The 19,066-nt window shown below is 37.4% G+C and overlaps 1 protein-coding gene across 1 annotated transcript in view; it reads left to right on the top strand.

Moving 5' to 3' along the window:
* The window catches only part of LOC150097950 (uncharacterized), a 357,533-nt gene that overhangs the window by 113,265 nt on the left and 225,202 nt on the right, over positions 1–19,066 (top strand). The window contains exons 8-9 of the mRNA XM_090406633.1: positions 144–192; positions 11,908–12,037. Of these exons, the coding sequence (XP_090262759.1) occupies positions 144–192; positions 11,908–12,037 (179 nt within the window). The remainder of the gene's footprint in view (positions 1–143; positions 193–11,907; positions 12,038–19,066) is intronic.

The raw sequence follows: 19,066 nt of genomic DNA, 5'->3' as shown, positions 1-19,066 counted from the left end.
CTGAGCAGTCTCTTAAATACTAGCATATTTACCATGTCATGGGGTTAGCAACACATTATACATAGTTTGTATATTTTAATATCTTTATTATGAATAAGCATGTGCAAGAATGCAAATACTTATATACTTTTAATTGGTTGCAGTCCTAAGATCCGTGATCTTAATGATGATGGCCTCCCTGAAGATGATCAGGTATGTAATCTTTGAAGTTATTCAGTGTTGACATATCATTTTAAACCTAGAATGGATTGCTGAAGCCAAATAGTCTGCTATGGTGATTAAGTGAGGAAGCAATTTCTTAAATGCATCCCTTTTCTCTATCCCCTTAAGAACTGTCCTTCATATAATGGAACAAATGCTTTAACCCATTGTTTTTGGTTCTTTTTCATAATATATGTAATCTGGTTTAACCATTTTAGTAATGTCTTGTCTTTCAAACATCAGCTTTTTGCATAATTAACTATTAAATTAAAGCAGTGCACTGAGTTTGAGACATGGATGTTTCAAGGTAAATTTTAATTTTCATGTAAAATTAAAATTTCATTTAGATATTCATCCCTTTTTATATCACAGGTACTATTAGAAAATTGCAGCTTAATGAATAAAGGTATCAATTGGGCATTTGCCTACCCAGAACCTGCAGGGTTTTGGTTTATGAAGATACTTGTTTATTTTTCATGGAGCCACAGGAGAATTCAAAGGTTAACTTGAAGCTAAAATATCTCAGAGCATCTTGAAAGTCTGACTTCCTGAAATAGGTTATCATTGCAGGTCTCCAAACTATGCCTTATTTCTTCACTGCATCTCAATTCACCACTCAAGCAATGTATCTTTGTCACTTTCTAAGCAAGAATCTATATCATTTCTTTATTGACATCTTCCACATCCTCAACTTTTATAAATGGCCTCTTATTCTGTCTTCATTTGCTCACTGAAAAATCTTCCATTTAATTAGGTATGAGCTCTTTCTTAGCTTGCATGTTTCAAGCATGTGAAATCTAGTGGAATAAGACAAAAGTATAGGAAGAGAGACACCAGGACAACCTACAACCAGTACAAGGAGAATTAGGAATAAAGGAGATTTCTCACTTATTGCATTTGCAATACCTCATTGTAGACTATGCCAATTGTTTCAGTTCTGTCAACTGTCTTTTTTTTTTTTGCTTCTTTTTCCTTGTTAATTTTATTTACCTGTTATTTTTGAATCCATGCTGTTAATGTTTATTCCATTTCAGTATCATTTCAGTTGTAACTGACAATCTTTATTAAATCTTCATTTTATTTTTTATTCTATCACATTAACTTTTATTAATGTTTTATTTTAAACTTAATGAAACATTTGCTAGTGCTGACAACCTTGCACATTGTTCACATGCCTCCCACAAAACTACAAACACCCTAGATATTTCTGTACCAGTGACACAAGTGCACTGTGACTGTCGTATGTCATTTAAGTAATTTAGAACAGATCTAGTACTCATCCATCCCCTCTCCCATGAAACAATGCTTGTATAGCTATTCTCAATCAAGAGCAGTCTATTACAGCAAAATCAAATGGGATGATGACTTTCATGACATCTGACTCATTTCCTTGGTTATACTACTGTTTTCCCAACCCAGACAAGCTGAGCTCTGAATGTGTTACCGAAGTAATCCTTACTGGCATGGAAACATACATTCCCCATTATTTTAAACTATCATCCTCTATCTAAAACTTAGCTATCCAAAAGATGTGGCACAAGCAAAAAAACAACCCACCATACCACAACTGGCTATCAACTAGAACCTCATCTTCCTTTAGTGCTTAGACTCAAGCCTAAAACAGCTACATGAAAACTAAATTCTTCCAAAACAGAATAAGTAAGAGCAAACAGTAGGAAACTTGTATCTTATATGCAATTTGCAGCCAAGCCGTTTTGGTCTCTTGCCAAAGCAATTAGTTGTAATTTTTGCCTTCTCCTACCCTGTCACACCAGATAGTTAATTGCATCTTCACCCAAAGATAAAAACCAGTCTTCTGGCTTCATACTTTGTCTCCATTGAATGGCTAATTAATCCTAATGCCCCTGAAATACTCCAAATACCCAATGCCACTATCCTTATGCCAGAAAGGGATAAAAAAAAATGACCAAAAATTATTAAGAGAGACCTTCATGGAGTTCAAGGCTCATCGAGGGAAGCCACATGCTACACGCACAAGCCGTCATACTTATTCTTGAATTCATTCACACTACTTGCACTCACAACATCCAGTGACAATCCATTCCAATCGTACACCATCCTATGAGAGAGAAATCTAGCTGCACCCTCTTCTTAGTGGCATTTATTCTCAGCTTCCAAGGATGCCATCTTGTCCTTTCCCCATCCTCCATAAATTGAAATCCTGTATAACCCTTTCAGAGGTTTAAGTTTCAATGTTGCTTCTCTTTCTCCTGTTTGCTAGTGTCAGCAGTCTACAAATTATCAATCTGTCTTCATCAGTTTTCCACAATTCTGATATCATTTTAACACTCTTCTTTGCACACTCTCTCTCCACTTTATCAGAATCGCAACAGAAAGCAGGAGACTGGACCTGCACAAAATCAAACTTGGATTTTATCAATTCTTGTAGCAAGGTTTATACTTTGGTCATACATAGTTGGTAATTAACTTAAGGAAATTACAACGCATAAAATGTATATTAATTAAAGGAAACTTTAATGAATACCTTCAATATCTCGGTAATGTCACGTTCCTAAAGATGAACGTCATCTTCAGGAACATACAAATATGATATGTGCACGAAGGCACTAACAAAAGCAAATGAGGAAAAAGGCAAGAAACTAATCTTTTTTCTAAAATCCTAATTGGGTTGTCTTGACTGTTGGGCTGAAGTTTTTAAGATGCAAGTCTCCCAAATTTGGGGCAGTCTCATGCATCCAAATTTGTTGGGGTTCAGTACGTTTTTTTAGAGCCGCTGATGATTCCATGAATAATCTTTCATACTCGAACTTGCTGCGGTGTATTATTTTAGTTTTCTTCCAACGAATTCTATGGTGGATATCTATGGCATGGTCTGCAAGCCCAGAGTGGCTGTCCTGGTGAAACCGGATGTAGTCTTTGTGTTCTGAAATCCTGATATTTGCTGTCCTGCCTGTTTGGCCAAAGTAGGACAATTTACAGCTGCAAGGGACCTGGTATACACCAGGTAGGTCTAGGGGAAGTGGTTGGTCTTTGATAGAGTGGATAAGGGATGCCAAATTTTTATATGGGCTATAACACAAAATTAGGTCATATTTTTTGACGATATTGGTTATTTTCTCAGAAGTGTCCCAGATGTAGGGGATGGTGATAGATTTAGTGTAATCTTTATTGTGAAGTGGGGGGTTGTGGTTTATTGGTTTTAGTATTTTTTGGTGATTGTAGCCATTGGCTAAGAAAGTGTTAAGGATGTGGTTTAGTTCAGTGGTTAGGGCATCGTCATCTGAGCAGGTTAATTTTGCTCTGTTATAGTGTTTTAATAACCCCATAGTGTTGTGATGGGGGGGGAATTGCTGTTGAATGTATCTGCCTGTATGGGTGGGTTTTCTATAAACAGAGAAAACCAAAGATCCATCAGGCTGGTGAGTGATTAGTGTCTAGGAAGGGTGTTGCTTTCTTCTTTTTCCAAGGTGAACTGGACCCTAGGTGTTGGTTGTTTAAGTGTGTTAGGAAGGAGTGAAGTGTATCTTAGCCATGTAGCCAAATAGCAAACACAATCCATGCACTGAAGCCAAATAGTGGGTTTTTGTAGGGCAGAGTTTAAGGCTTTCTCTTCAAAGGTCTCCATAAAGAAGTTGGCCAAGGGTGGGGAAAGTGGTGAACCCATGGATGTCCCCTCTATCTGTTTGTAGAATTTTCCTTTCCAAACGAAATAGCCTCAGTTCATTGTGAACTGAAATAGGGCTGAGATATCAGGTGGAAATTTGGCTTGGATGAGCTCTAGGGCAGGGTTTCTCAAACTGTGTTCTGCAGAAGATGAATAGGTATTCCATGAGAAGTTCTGAAATTTGTCATTTTAGTTTTCTAAGCATTTTTCATGAATAAATATTTTATAGTAAAAATATTCTGAGGAGAATAATATTCGTGAATAATTCAAAGCTCGGACCCAGAACACCTAATATCTGTGTATCGTTAATTTTCATGCATCGAAACCTTTCAACATTTGGGAGAGGGAATAACGCTGTTTATGAAGGGTCATAAAAATTGCCTGCAAGCCAATTACAGCAATTGGTGTCATAACTTCTATTCTCAAAACCGAAGGAAATGACATCTGTGTTGCAGATGTCAGTGACCAAGCAGCATATTTTTAAACATGGATGTATTCATGAATTATCGTTAATTTTCACACATTGAAATCTTTCAACAATCGGGGAAAGAGAATACCGCTGTTTATGGCCGATTATAAAAATTGCCTGTAAGCCGATTACAACAATGGGCAGCGTGTTCTCAAAACTGAACGAAATAACATCTGCGGTGCAAATATCAGTGACCAATCAGCAAGGAAGTATGAAGAAAATTTTTCCACTGAAATTGAAAATCAAGGTAGTCTGTACCCAGTTCTCAAATCTATTACTACTGAATACTTTCTTTGCAAGTTCATATTGCAGTGTGTGAGTGCTTGTTCTGAAACCGGAGTGCCGTGACTTTTTTTAAAAGTAATAGGAATAAAGAGTTAAAATCTGATATGAATAAGAGACAAGGCATTTTGTTTAATTTTGGTATTAAGAAATCTCTTATTGAAGGTGTTTGTGATGGAATAGATAGTGAGTCATCCACCTGAAGCCTACAAACATCTCCAGGATGTACAAAAGGAGGGGAAAACTACCAGCACACAGGAGAAAAAGTCTGCATTCACTCGTAAGTACTTATAATAATATAAATATATTTCGTGATCAGAATGGGATATGTAAATGAAAATCGGCACAAATTAATTTAATGATGTTTGCCTGAATAAACTACAACATTTCATTAGTCCAGTGATTGATAACTAATTTAAATGTAATTTATATTTTTATATGTATATTTTTTTAATTTATATTTTTATAATTTATATGTCAACATGCCACACACTATACATAAGTTTACTAATACTCTTTATGATTATGCCATAATTAATCATTAATACTGAGGTTAATGTATGAACTTTAAAAAAAATTGGAAAGGTATTTACGAGTAAATTTGTTGGGACCGGGCCCTCAAGGGGGAAAAAATAAAATCAGCTAATGCCTTTTTATTCCCGTATATAGGGAGTAGGTGAGGTGACTTTTAAAAAAAAAGAATTCTTCTTACTCTTTTAATTAATTTTATAATTAATATCTGATTTATTTTGTACTGTTTAATTTTTGTTACTGTAACATTTTATCAAATCATTCTTATTACAATTGCTTTTACATTATTTGATACGGTTTAGTACTTTTCTTACAAGTATTGTTACAAATCATATTTACTTTTGTGTGTTGCAGTCTTTTTTTACTATTTTGCATTATTCATTTACTTTTAAATTATTCGACATTTCTTATTTATAATCTTATTGTCTTTCATACTAAAGTTACCTTTACAACTAAAGTCTATTTGTTTTTATTATAGCTCCGACAAATATTGGAATTTGAATATTATTGAAAAAATACCCATGTCTTCTTGTTTAAAGACAGGAACTTTAACACAAGCAAGTACTTCTGCTGACACATCTACTCGTATGATTGGAGAAGATATGGAATTACAAACCGTGGTTTCTTCAAAAAAGAAAGCTAATATTAAAGAACAAGTCATCTAAGAACAGACCAAAACGGAAGTACCATGAAAGTTACTTAAATTATGGATTTACGTGTATTGGCAATACACATGCTCCTGATGTTTTATGTAATAAAATACTAGTAAACAGTTCTTTGGCTTCAGCTGAATTTCGTAGGCACTTTGAAACGAAACACATTGATTACAAAGGAAAAGATATACATTTTTTTTTAAGAGATGATGTGACTCGCTAGAAAAATCTAAACTTCAAATGGCTACAATTGCTACAACTGAAAATGCAACAGAGCAGTCTTTTTGCGTGAGTTACCACATTGCACTTCATGGTGAAGCTCATACAATTGGCAAGACGCTCATTAAGCCTTGTGTGAAAGACAGTATCATGCATGTAAAACAAACAGGTTGCTAAAAAAATAGATGCAGTACAATTATCAAATGATGCTGTTTCATGCTGCATCAAAGATCTTTCTGCTGACATAGGAAAATAGCTAATTCATCGACTTAGACTGCAGTGAATATTCATTGCAAATGGATGAATCTACAGATGTTGCAGGACTCGCTGTATTACTAGTGTTTGTTCATTACATATTTGATAAAAGTATTGAAGATTTACTCGTGCGAATATCTACAAGAAAAAACTACCAGAGAAGATATATTCAACTGTATTAATAATTATATTACAAAACAGGAAATCAGCACAAATTAATTTAATGATGGTTTAATTAATAATTATCAATCATTAATTAATTATTAATTAACAAAAATAAGCTAAATTACCAATTAATTATTAATTAATACATTACAAAATAACCAAGGTGTTCCTTGAACATTTCAGGATTTGTGAAGTGTTCCATCGTAGAAAAAGTTTGAGAAACCCTGCTCTAGGGTTTCCTTGAGTTGGACATTTGTGAATAGGGAGGAGACGTCAAAACTGACCATTATGTCAGTGTTGGAGTGAGAGGTTTTCTATACTGGCTTTGAAGTGGGCTGAGTTTGTGTGTGATGGTGTGTTGCCAGTATAGTGTGAGAGCTCTTTGGCTAATTATATGTGGAGGAATCAATGCCATCCACTATGGGACGTAATGGCACAGTTTGTTCATGTATTTTTGGAAGTCCATAAAATCGGGGGGGGGGGGGGATCTAGAGTTAAGAGGTTTTAGTTTGTTAGTAACTTCCACAGGCCAAGAAGTGACCTTCTTAAGGAGTCTGGAGAGTTCTAATCTGAGAGCTGGTAGGATTATATAGGGAGGTAGGTAGTACTGTCTAATAATAAAGACTTAAGCTTACCTGTGTTTGGTTGAGAACCACCATAGCGTTTCCCTTATCCGCTTTGGTGATTGCTATTTTTTTTTGTTTTTCTTCATTTCTAGTAGAACTGCATATTTCTCTTTGGATAAATTTGGTTTTTGGAGGTCTTGCTTTGGTGAGAACACTGGCTACCTCCAGTCTGTCATTGTTGGCGATATGGTTAGGAAGGTTGCGGATCCCACATTCTATTTGGATCATTATTTCCTCGGCAGGTTCTCTTTTAGGAGCTCGGGCAAAGTTGTGGCCACGTGAAAGTGAGGCAAGTGCTTCAGGCTTCAAAACTATGGAGGAGAGGTTGACTACTGTGTTCATTGGTTGTTGTGGTACAGAAATAGAATTCTTTATCAAGTTATCATATTTTTTTTTTCATGTGCGGACTATGTATTTTTTCAAATTCTTTTGTTGCTGAAGTGCATGAGATTTCATAAAGAATCGTCCAAAGGTCATGGTCGAGCGTATCTGAAAGCTCTTCCTCTAGCATCTGTAAGCTTTTGTTTTCGTCGGCAAGGAAAACGCGTGTGGCAGCGATTTGTCCTCATAGTAGGATGAAGCTAGTGCGGTTATATATACGGAGAGTTTTCTGTGAAATAAAACAGTGCTTATATTTAACACAATTTTGGATTACCTTGTTATCCCAGCAGCATTTTAGGAAGGTCAGACGAATTAGTTGTCTCGACATCTTCAACCTCATTTTGCCGTATTGGCAGGCCTTCGGTGCGATGGATTCTCCATTGATAATAGTAATTCTTGTAGCAAGGCTTATACGCTGGTCATACATAACTGGTAATTAACTTAAGGAAATAAGAAATAGGTGGATTGATATAGTTCGCCCACCGATTTGAGGTCCCTTGAAACTACTGCGCATGTCAGAAAAAGGAGAATCCATTCCGATAATAGGGTAATCAGTCTGTCTTCTGGGATGTAATAATAAACAAACTGAGTTTGTTTATTATTACAGGTCGGAAAATTTAGCTTTTCTTTTACGAACATTGTTGTTTTTAAAGTGTAACTATTTTGCTTGTATAACAGTTGGAAAAATGTACGTAGAGTGTTAATATGTGCAAATACTACGTTCTACATAAAACAATGTCACTTCGCTCCATGATAAGTTTCCTTTTATTCTGGGACTTTTTAAAACAAAATCAGATTTCATGATGTATTTTCCTTAAAGTTTCTCTTTTCCAAGGAAAATTAATTTTTTCTTTAAGCACAGGAATCAAGTTCAGAATAGTTGGCACTCTTTTCTCGACCACGTAAAATTCGTGAATAGTTCTTCTTATAACGTCTACATCAAAATCATTCAAAGCTACGGTTTCGATGGTTTTCTTTCTCTGGCGCTTTTTTTTTTTTTTAGGAGATTTAAATTTTGGCTTACCTTCACCTTTTAATTCCCTACGAATTCTTTTAACAGTCGACCCCGATGCGCCCGCAATTGCACTTGCACGTTTTATGACTTGAGAAAGGGGAACAAGAAGACGGCCTTCTGACTATTCTTTTTCGCAGAATGTCAGCACATTATTCAATATTCTTTTGCAAGAGCTACTGAAACGTTTAACAACAGAACTTGTTGACTGTACTGGATCCATCATACAAATTAATAATAAAAAGAATAATGCAAAAAGAGAACAACAAAAATCAAGCTAGTACTAGTACAGCGACAGACAAGAAAGCACGTGATTTCGCATGTTGGCGACCAATTCGTACATCCTTCATTTCTTTCTCCCCTTTAGCATGAATCGACTATTCTTGGCACAAAGCCAAGAAGGGATCTAGAAATGGTGGGCGAACTATACAGTACAAAGTGCCTTAGACGATAGAAATGTAAGATCTGATAATGTTGGAAGCTTGACAAGTAACAGACTGATTTGGAGGAAAATTATAGATAGGAAGTAAGTAATGATGTAAATTTTTCATGTAGTACTATCATATCCGGTACGTCCCTTGAGGGTACATGGCAGGAATTTGATGATGATGAATTACAACGCATATAACTGATATTAACTAAAGGAAACTTTAATGAATACCTTCAATATTTCGGTAACATCACGTTGCTATCTTCAGGAACATACAAATATGGTATGTGCATGCAGGCACTAACAAAAGCAAACGAGGAAGAAGGCAAGAAACTAATCTTGTTCCTAAAGTCCTAATTGGGTTGTCTTGTCCGTTGGGCTGAAGTTCTTAAGATGCAAGTCTTCCAAATTTGGGGTAGTCCCATGCACCCGAATTTGTTGAGGTTTGGAACGTTTTTTAGAGCCGCTGATTATTCCATGAATAATCTTTTGTACTTGAACTTGCTGCGGTGTATTATTTTAGTTTTCTTCCAACGAATTCTATGGCTGGTATCTATGGCATGGTCTGCAAGCCCAGAGTGGCTGTACTGGTGAAACCAGATGTAGTCTTTGTGTTCTGAAATCCTGATATTCGCTGTCCTGCCTGTTTGGCCAAAGTAGGACAATTTACAGTTAGTAAATTGACCCCTAGACCTACCTGTTGTATACTGCAAAGGACCTGGTATACAACAGGTAGGTCTAGGGGAATTGGTTGGTCTTTGATAGAGCGGATAAGGGATGCCAAATTTTTATATGGTCTATAACACGAAGTTAGGTCATATTTTTTGAGGATATTGGTTATTTTCTCAGAGGTGCCCCAGATGTAGGATATGGTGATTGATTTAGTGTAATCTTTATTGTGAAGTGGGGGGTTGTGGTTTACTGGTTTTAGTATTTTTTGGGGGTTGTAGCCATTGGCTAAGAAAGTGTTAAGGATGTGGTTTAGTTCAGTGGTTAGGGCATCGTCATCTGAGCAGGTTAATTTTGCCCTTTATATGGTGATTTAATAACCCCATATTCTTGTGAAGGGAGGTGGTGGGATTGCTGGTGAATGTATCTGCCTGTATGGGTGGGTTTTCTTTAAACAGAGAAAACCAAACATCCATCAGGCTGGCAAGTGATTAGAGTGTCTAGGAAGGGGAGGGTGTAGTTTTCCTCTTTTTCGAAGTGAACTGGACCCAGGGGTGTTGGTTGTTTAAGGGTGTTAAGAAGGAATGGAGTGTATCTGAGCCATGTGTCCTTCACATTTTCTTAGCCAACTCCCAAAAAAATACTAAAACCAGTAAACCACAACCTTTCCCCCCCTTCAAATAAAGATTACACTAAATCTATCACCATCCCCTACATCTGGGGCACTTCTGAGAAAATAATCAATATCCTCAAAAAATATGACTGAACTTCTTGTTATAGATCATATAAAAAGTTAGCATCCCTTATCTGCTCTATCAAAGACCAACCACTTCCCCTAGACCTACCTGGTGTATACCAGGTCCCTTGCAGCTGTAAATTGTCCTACTTTGGCCAAACAGGCAGAACAACAAATATCAGGATTTCAGAACACAAAGACTAAATCTGGTTTCACCAGTACAGCCAGCCACTCTCGGCTTGCAGACCATGCCATAGATACCCACCATAGAATTCATTGGAAGAAAACTAAAATAATACACTGCAGCAAGTTCAAGTACAAAAGATTATTCATGGAATAATCAGCGGTGCATGAGACTGCCCCAAATTTGGGAGACTTGCATCTTAAGAACTTCAGCCCAACGGCGAAGACAACCCAATTAGCACTTTAGGAACAAGATTAGTTTCTTGCCTTCTTCCTCATTTGCTTTTGTTAGTGTCTGCGTGCACATGTCATATTTGTATGTTCCTGAAGATGGCAACGTGATGTTGCCGAGATATTGAAGGTATTAAAGTTTCTTTTAATTAATGTTTATTCGGTTGTAATTTCCTTAAGTTAATTAAAAGTTATTTTGGGTCTTATCAAGGCTTTGTAAAGAAGAAAAATTACATTTATGTTTACATCCCAAATGAACTTTGAGTTGTATTTGCAATCTTTACTACATGGCCCCTGAACTTCAACTTGCTATGTTACTTCTAGTAACACTGCAAGATCCCTAGCCTGATCAGTTTCTTTTAGCATAATTACACCGAAGTGCATGACATTGCATTTACTGACATTGAATTGACTTCTATTTTCCATGCCTGCAATTCCAGCCTATTCGGATCATTCTGCATATCAGCAGCATTCCTGATTACCTTACCTATCTTTGCATCAGCAAATTAGCTGTGTGTTACCTCTCAGTTCCTTCCCAATATAATTAATATACAGACTGAATAACAGTGGACCAAGGACTGATCTTTGTGGTACATCACTAGTTACCTTAAGTCTTGCTGACCTCGCATCCCCGTCATATACCAGTTTCTGATATGTCAGTCAGCCATTCTCTTATCCAGGCTAATATATTCTATAACCCAAACCCATATTCTTCAATTTATGCAACAGTCTTACATTCTGTTTTCTGTCAAAAGCCTTAACAAAATCCAAAAGTATCATGGTGTATCCATTCCATGGAATAGAATACAGGATTGGAGTGATGGACATAGCATTTTTTTATGATGGTGAGCTTGGATTTGTGAATGGTAGGTCCTGTTTTAGCAATTTCTTTGTGCAATTTGAACAGGAACTAAGGTAAGAAGTTCACATAAAATTATTCAGTGTTGAAACATGTCCAAACATAACTGTTAAAATGATTTGAATCAGATCCTATAAAATCATTATCCATCATTAAAATAAAATTAGTCAAATTACTCGTTTCCTAAATGAAACATTTTGTGCATGTCAGTTTGTGAATATAATCTTGATAGGTTTGAGTGAACAGTAAATTATCTGTTGATAATTTACTGTTCTAAATGAAATAGAATATGCATCTGTTGAAGATGCATATTCTATTTCATTTAATTGTAATAATTGGAATTGTTTTGATTCATGTAGGATGCTAGTGGTGAAATCAAGAGAGCACTTGCTAAGGGAATCCCTCCATTTCCCTATAAAGTAGCAAAGGCATTAGATCCTGAAATATATAGGAATGTGGAGTTTGATTTGTGGAATGAAGCAAGAAAAGGTGAATGCAATTTTTGTTACATTACTGAAACTGCAATTAGTGTTCAGTTAATAATTTTATAATAAAATTTGTTTTTACTTAGCATTATTATGCCCATTTCACAAGCATATACAGATCAACTTCCTGTATGTGGATTATCTTGTCACTTATTCATTTGAGGTTTTATGGTCTAATTCACATTAGAGGAACAAAAAAACAATATATTTAGTTGCTAATTTTTGCTTTTTTTTTTCTGATTAGTATCTTGAACTAGTTGTGCTTGTTGACAACTAGCTTGTCAACAAGCACAACTGTGATGTCAGCTCCAACTTGGCATGATCATAGGAAATGCAATTCTAATGTTTGAGAGGTGAATACAGACTTTACTGTCCATATAAGTCATTTCACAGGTATGAAGCACTTCATATACTCCTGACTCACTCCTGATTTTTTTGTGACTCACTCATGGTGGTTGTAACCTTGTAGTAGGTTAATACCATAGTTGGGCTAGACTTTTCTATTTTTATTCATTTGTTTTTTGTACTTCATTTTTAACTTGGTCCCTGAAACCTTGCTCTAGAGACTGTCTGTCTCTAGAGCAAGGTTCAGTGTCTTTGAACTTTTTCCATAATATCCCTTAACTGCCTTGAAAAAGTCCAACACTTTCCATCTGCTATCCTAAATCAACTGGCATTGATTTAACTATCTGCCTAACTTCTCTTTTTCTACTCTAGGAAACTGGTGTGAACTTATTTGGGAGTGGTTACTTCCCCATGATATCCATCTTTCTGCAAGGGCAGGCATGCTATGGATAATGACAGTGAAGTGAGCAAGCTGCCCAGACCACATTTTCATCGTTAGCAGAATTGGATTATGTGGCTGCCAGCTTTTCCATCAGCAATGTAGTGAATCACGTGGCAGTTTTTTTTTGTCTTTTTTTTTTCTACAATAGTTGCCACAACTGCAAATTCTGAAACATCTAATCAGAGTGAAATTCCAAAAGCCATGGTAGGCTTTGGAATTTCACTCTGATTAGATGTTCGCAGTGGCCAAAGAACCCTAGAAGAAAGCTTATAGTATTTTCTGCAGATATCCCACAATGAGCCTAATTGCTTCAAAATGTGCTAGAGCCTGACCAAGAAACATGTTCCAATGTACATCTCATAACAAGATCCACCAACTACAATGAAGCTTAAGAAGAAAAAAAAAAAAAAATCCAGAACATAAAAGGCAAATACACCAACCACTAACCCTCCATCCTAGAACATAATGGTTGCAGAGTTTGTAACGTAACATCAATTGCCAGCACTCAAATATTTTATTAATTGTCAGCAAAATGTTCTGTCCACCTCACCTGAGTTCCTTGTCCAAAATGCAAAGCAGAGAATACACTGGGCCATTCAGTTTGCTAAAGAAGAAATGAAAGAGCTACCTTTCTAAAATGCTAACAAATCTAATATTGGTTTCTTAAACATTAAAAAAGCATACAATGCTGCTTCAAGATTTGGAATATTGAGACTTTCACAGTCTTCGTCTTATAGGAAATCTCCCTCTTTTTTAAGCACTTTTTTTTATCTAACTAAATCTTCCAAGTGGGAACTTCTCACCTGACTCAAGAGGAGGGAGTCCCACCAACTTCAGTTTGAAGTGTCATGTTTCTTGCAATCAAGGTTAACTTGAAACCAGTACAGCTTCCTCCAGCAGTGAGTAATGCCCTCTCTGGATGATCTTCCATCTTCTGTGATTCATATACAATGAGGGTTATAGAAAGACAACTATAGCAAGCCATTGATCATTTGTCAAAATGGGCACTTGAAAATGGGTTTGGATTTTCACAGAAAACGATATTTTGTGTGCACTTTTGCTACTAACATGATTTTAATCCTGAAGCAGAACTCAGAATTGGGTAAACATTAATCCTAATTGCACCAGAAATCAAGTTCTTGGGACTCATATTTGATAGCAAATTGTTTCCTCCCTTATACTTCTCAATTATGAGACAAATGTTATGAATCAATGAGCATCCTAACCCTCTCTTCCTCTTCTTGGGATGGAGACATATGTTCTTTGATCTGTCTGTATCATGCTATTATAAGGTTGAAATGTAATTATTTGTCCCAAGTCTGTGTCAACCAGAAAAAATATAATAACTAGATTGAAACAGGAAGAACCAGAGGTCATCCCTGGAAACTGTGTAGAGAGGGTGTGAGTAGGGGAGTGAGAAGCAAGTTTTTTTGTGCAGAGTTGTGAATGATTGGAATGCCTTGCCTGAGAGTGTGGTGTCTGCAAGGAGTTTGAGTGTTTAAGACGCAATATGATAAGATGTGTGTGTTATAAAAGGACCTCCCAGATTAGTCTTTGACTCCATGAGGTCTTGGGTAATAATAATAACTAGATTCTGTTCACTGCCAAACCATCAGAATTGCAACCAGAGAATTTCGAACCTCAACTTTTTCCTAGTCTATACTTGAGGCAAATCAACCTTTGTTCCCTTAACAGTTGTCTGTTATTTTTCTCTCAGCTTAATGGACCATTTAAGTCTAATGCTGCAATCACTAGGTATTCTTATTGGTCTATCATAAGCTACATTGGTGTAAGTTGTTCATCTAGCTCTCTCAACTCTTTCATTACATCTATCCATCTTGTTCAGAGTCTTCTCTTGCAAATTTCATTTGTAAGTACTAGTTTAACCTCTCTCTCTCTCTATACCGGCCATGGTGGATGAAATAATGAGACCTAATTGCATTTGTTATCCATGCTATTGAATAGATGTTATAGAATTGTATCCAGATCTTGCTGGACATTTATAGACGTGCTGGCTGGTTGTGGCGTTAACTGGTCAGTTGCTTTCCGAACATGATCAATCCATTCAATTTTCATTCTTATAAACGTTTGATCTTTGAAACAACAGATTTCATAGTAACTCATTATGCTTTCGTTCATACAGTCCAGTATTTTGATTTCAAGATTTTATTATTACTCAGGCCTCCATGGAGTCGAGACTCATCGTGGAAACAGTCCATCAAAACTCATCGAGGGGAGGTACCCCTAAGAAACGCAACTATCATACCACTCCTTGAACTCATTGGCCATTCTCATTCTCACCACTCCATCAGGCAGTGCATTCCATAGTTCAGCCAACCTACATACAAAGAAACCACTCCTCACCCTCTTGCTCAGTTTCCTTTAACTTCCAGGGATGGTCATCGCTCCTCCCAGCAGTTCAACCAGGCGAAAGAAATCCCCAGTATCAACCCTGTAACCACCTCTCAACAGTTTAAAAGTCTATCGTATCACCTCTCCTTCTATCCACCAAACTCTGCAGTCCACATTCCCTCAGCCGATCCTCATAACTATCATTGTACATTCCTGAAACCATCTTTGTTATCTGCCTTTGTACAGTTAATTCATCCCCTTCAAATCCTGGGGGCCAAATCTGAGAATAATGATCCAAGTGTGGTCTGATCAGGGTCTTATACAACAGAATGATAATTGTTTCATCTCTGCAAGTCAGTGTCCTTCTCATTATTGCAGCAATCCTTTGTGTTACCTTCACCAACTTTGCAATATGTTCCCTAAATTTCAGGTTTCTATCAATCAACCCCAGATCTCTTGTCTCCCCTACTTCCTCCAGTATAACTCCTCCCATGCAGTGTCCCATTGATGTTTCCCAAACCTCAAGACCTTACATTTTGCTGCATTAAACAGAAACCCCCATTCATTTGCCCATCTATCTAGCTTATTCAAATGCTCTGCACTATTACTAATAATCCTTCCCAGCTTTGCATCATCTGCAAACAACTGAATATCCCCTTGCAATCCACTGACAATGTCATTGATATAAAGGTTAAACAATATAGGTCCCAGCACTGAGCCTGGGACCCCACTTGTAACCCTCTGCTTTCTTGAAACTGCCCCACCATGCACAACTCTCTGATACCTATCAGACAGCCAATCCTGAATCCAGTTGACCAATCTGACATCCAGACCCATCTGCTGCAATTTAAATATCAGCTTATCATGTGGCACCCTGTCAAATGCCTTTGCTAAGTCTAAGAAAATGGAAGTATATGCCTTTCCCTCATCTAATGCTCATTATCATAAAAGGCTAGCATATCTAAAACAAGAGTGCCCCTTCACAAATCCATGTTGACTCTCACAGATAACATTACCCTCATCTGCCCAATGCTGTAGACTGTGCTTCACTACTTTCTCCAAGATCTTACTAACTATTGATGACACACAAACTGGTCTATAATTAGACACCTCGAGTCTGCTACCGCCATTATGCAATGGCACAATATTTCCTTCCTTCCATTCCATCGGCACCTTTCTTGCAGCTAGACTTTCATTGAAAAGCCAGGTCAAAGGCTCTGTCAGTTCCCTAGCACATTCTCTCAAACTCGTGGTGAAATGCCATCTAGTCCCACAGCTTTATTGACATCCAGAGTACTCAGTATTTGAAACAAACTCTCCTCCTGTACCTCTAAACCTCAAACCTGCCCTATCATGCTAGCATTAAAACTGACTCCTCTAGGATGAATTACTCCAATAAAGTGTTCATGGAATAATTCTACTATGTCCTCTGCGTCAGTCATTCTATTTTCATTTTTATTGCACAGTATCATTCTTCCACAGTTATTTCTCCTCCTACTAGCCACATATCTAAAAAAAATTCCCTAGGATTTTTTTTGGATCTTAGGGCTAATCTCCTCTCATATTCCAGTTTCTTCTTCCTTACAATACTAGTCACTCTTCTGGCATGTGTCTTATACTCTTCATGCATCTTCTCTTCACCTGTCTCCTTATCTCTTCCATAGCCTCTTTTTTGCATACAAATTATGTTTAATATTGTTTGTCATCCATTTTACTCCAAATTGTATCCTCTCATTCACTCGTGGTATACAACTTACCATTGCTGCTAACAAATATTCTTTCATAATTTCCTATGCACTAATGATATCCCAGCCTTCCAATTCCTCCTTCCATGAAACTTCCCCTAGTTGATGTCTTAGACTACTATAATCACCTGCCTTTTAATTCCACATACGTTCCCATCTCTTTGATACTCCTGCATGTCTATTCATTTTCCAAGTCAAAACCATATGGTCACTCTCTGCAACTGGTGGGAGAGATGTCATCTCAGTTATTATCAACTCCTCTGATGCTATAACCAAATCCAAAACTCTTGAACCTCTTGTTCCCTTTATTACATGTTGCCTAAGACATTTGTCCCTCAAGAGTGCTAAATCAGGTGAATACAGCGAGTGATCCAACACAAACTTGGTTTTTGCTCAAAAACTGTCTGACAATGTTCGAACGATGAGGTGGTGCATTACCGTACAAAAGTGGCCAACTGCCTGCATCACGATATTCATGCCGTACGCAACGAATTCTCGTCAATCGCTTCAAAATTTCGAGATAAAGCTCGCCATTGACCGTTTGGCCAGGCGGAACGAATTCTTTTTGGATAATGCCCTTAAATCATACAAACAAATCAGCATTGTCTTTTACTTTTGACTTCTCTAAGCAACTTTTTTTCGAATGCCCCTCTTCTGGTGGTCTCCACTCAGCACTCTGGCACTTTATTTCAGCCTCATACTCAAACACCAAGGGTCATCACCAGTAACGATCGTTTCAAGGAAGTTAGAGTCCTTACGAGTGGTTTTAATGAGGTCCTTGCAGTGTTCAATTCAATACATTTTTGGTCGTCAGTCAAATTGTGGGGAACAAATCACAAATTCAGTTTACGAAGGCCCAAACTCTCGGTCAAAATGTTGTGCACAGTTGATTTTGGAATCCCAAATTTATCTTTAATCAATCTCACAGATGATTTCGGTTTTCTTTGATGATGAAATCGTGCACTTTTTGGATGTTAACTTTGCTCAGTCCAGTTTTATGACGGATCTGCTTTTCGTCGTCCTCAAGCATCTTACGACCACTTTGAAATCGCTTAAACCACCCGTAAACTTTATGGAAGCTGGGCAAGAGTGTGGTTAGCAAGGGTGTTAGAGCTGGGTTCTTTACTTTTAGAATGATAAATGAGTGGAATAAGCTGCCAGAGTCTGTTGTGGGTGCTATGATGGCGAGTGAGTTCAAGGCAAGGTATGATAGTTACTGTGAGAATGTCATAGTTGTGTGGACATGTTTAGGGTCTCCCTCGATGAGTCTAAGGACTCCCTGGAGTCGCCTGTAATAATAATAATAAATTCCATTCCCATATTGCTACATGCATCTTCTTCTCCCCAGTTTATACTACTATAGTTAAAATCTCCCATGACAATCATTCTTCTTGCACTTGCCAAATTCAACTGTCTAAACATTTCCTGGTCCCCACCCTCTGTACTCCTGGGTCTGTAGCAACCCCCCACTAAATATCCTGTCTTGCCCACCTCTACCTCACACGATATGCTTTCAAAATCATTAGTGTCACTGCCTTCCAAAGTCTCCACTCTTAGAGGATATAGGTCGTCACTTATCATAAGCAGTACTCCACTACCAATCTTTCCCTTCCTATCCTGCCAAAAAAAAGCTGTACCCAGCGACTTCTATTCCTGTTATTATATCCTCTTCTGTCAACCACGTCTCAGTGATCTCAATAATGTTTGGCTAGGCTGATGCTATCTGTGCCACCGATTCCTCTCCCTTATTCTGGATGCTCCATGCATTAGAATATAGCATGTAAATGCTGTTGTTTCTATACCCAGCATTATCCCCTCTAGACTCCACTGGACTGAGTGCTACCTAATGTCATCCCCCTTCTCCCAAGTACCCATTCCCACAAGAGACAACTCCTGTTACCTCCCTGGGACACACTGACTTTTTCAGAATGGCAATCTCTCCAGATGCCTACGTCCTTCCTCATTCAAATGAAAGCAGTCTTTTGCATACAATTCCTCTCTGTCCTCAAATGCACTCCAAGCATCCACATATTCCAGTCCTCTCTTGTCACACATTTTAGCTATTATATCATTCAATATTACTGCTCTTCTGCTCAATTCATCATTATCATACCTAGGCAACATACACACTATCTTTCCTCTCTGTGTC

The sequence above is a fragment of the Typopeltis vanoorti genome, chromosome 16, assembly GCF_054136105.1.
Source record: "Typopeltis vanoorti isolate ZY-2024b chromosome 16, IOZ_Tvanoo_1.0, whole genome shotgun sequence".
NCBI classification, from domain to species: domain Eukaryota; kingdom Metazoa; phylum Arthropoda; class Arachnida; order Uropygi; family Thelyphonidae; genus Typopeltis; species Typopeltis vanoorti.
The sequence above is the reverse complement of the archived record's forward strand: the minus strand, read 5'-3'. Positions and strand labels throughout refer to the sequence as shown.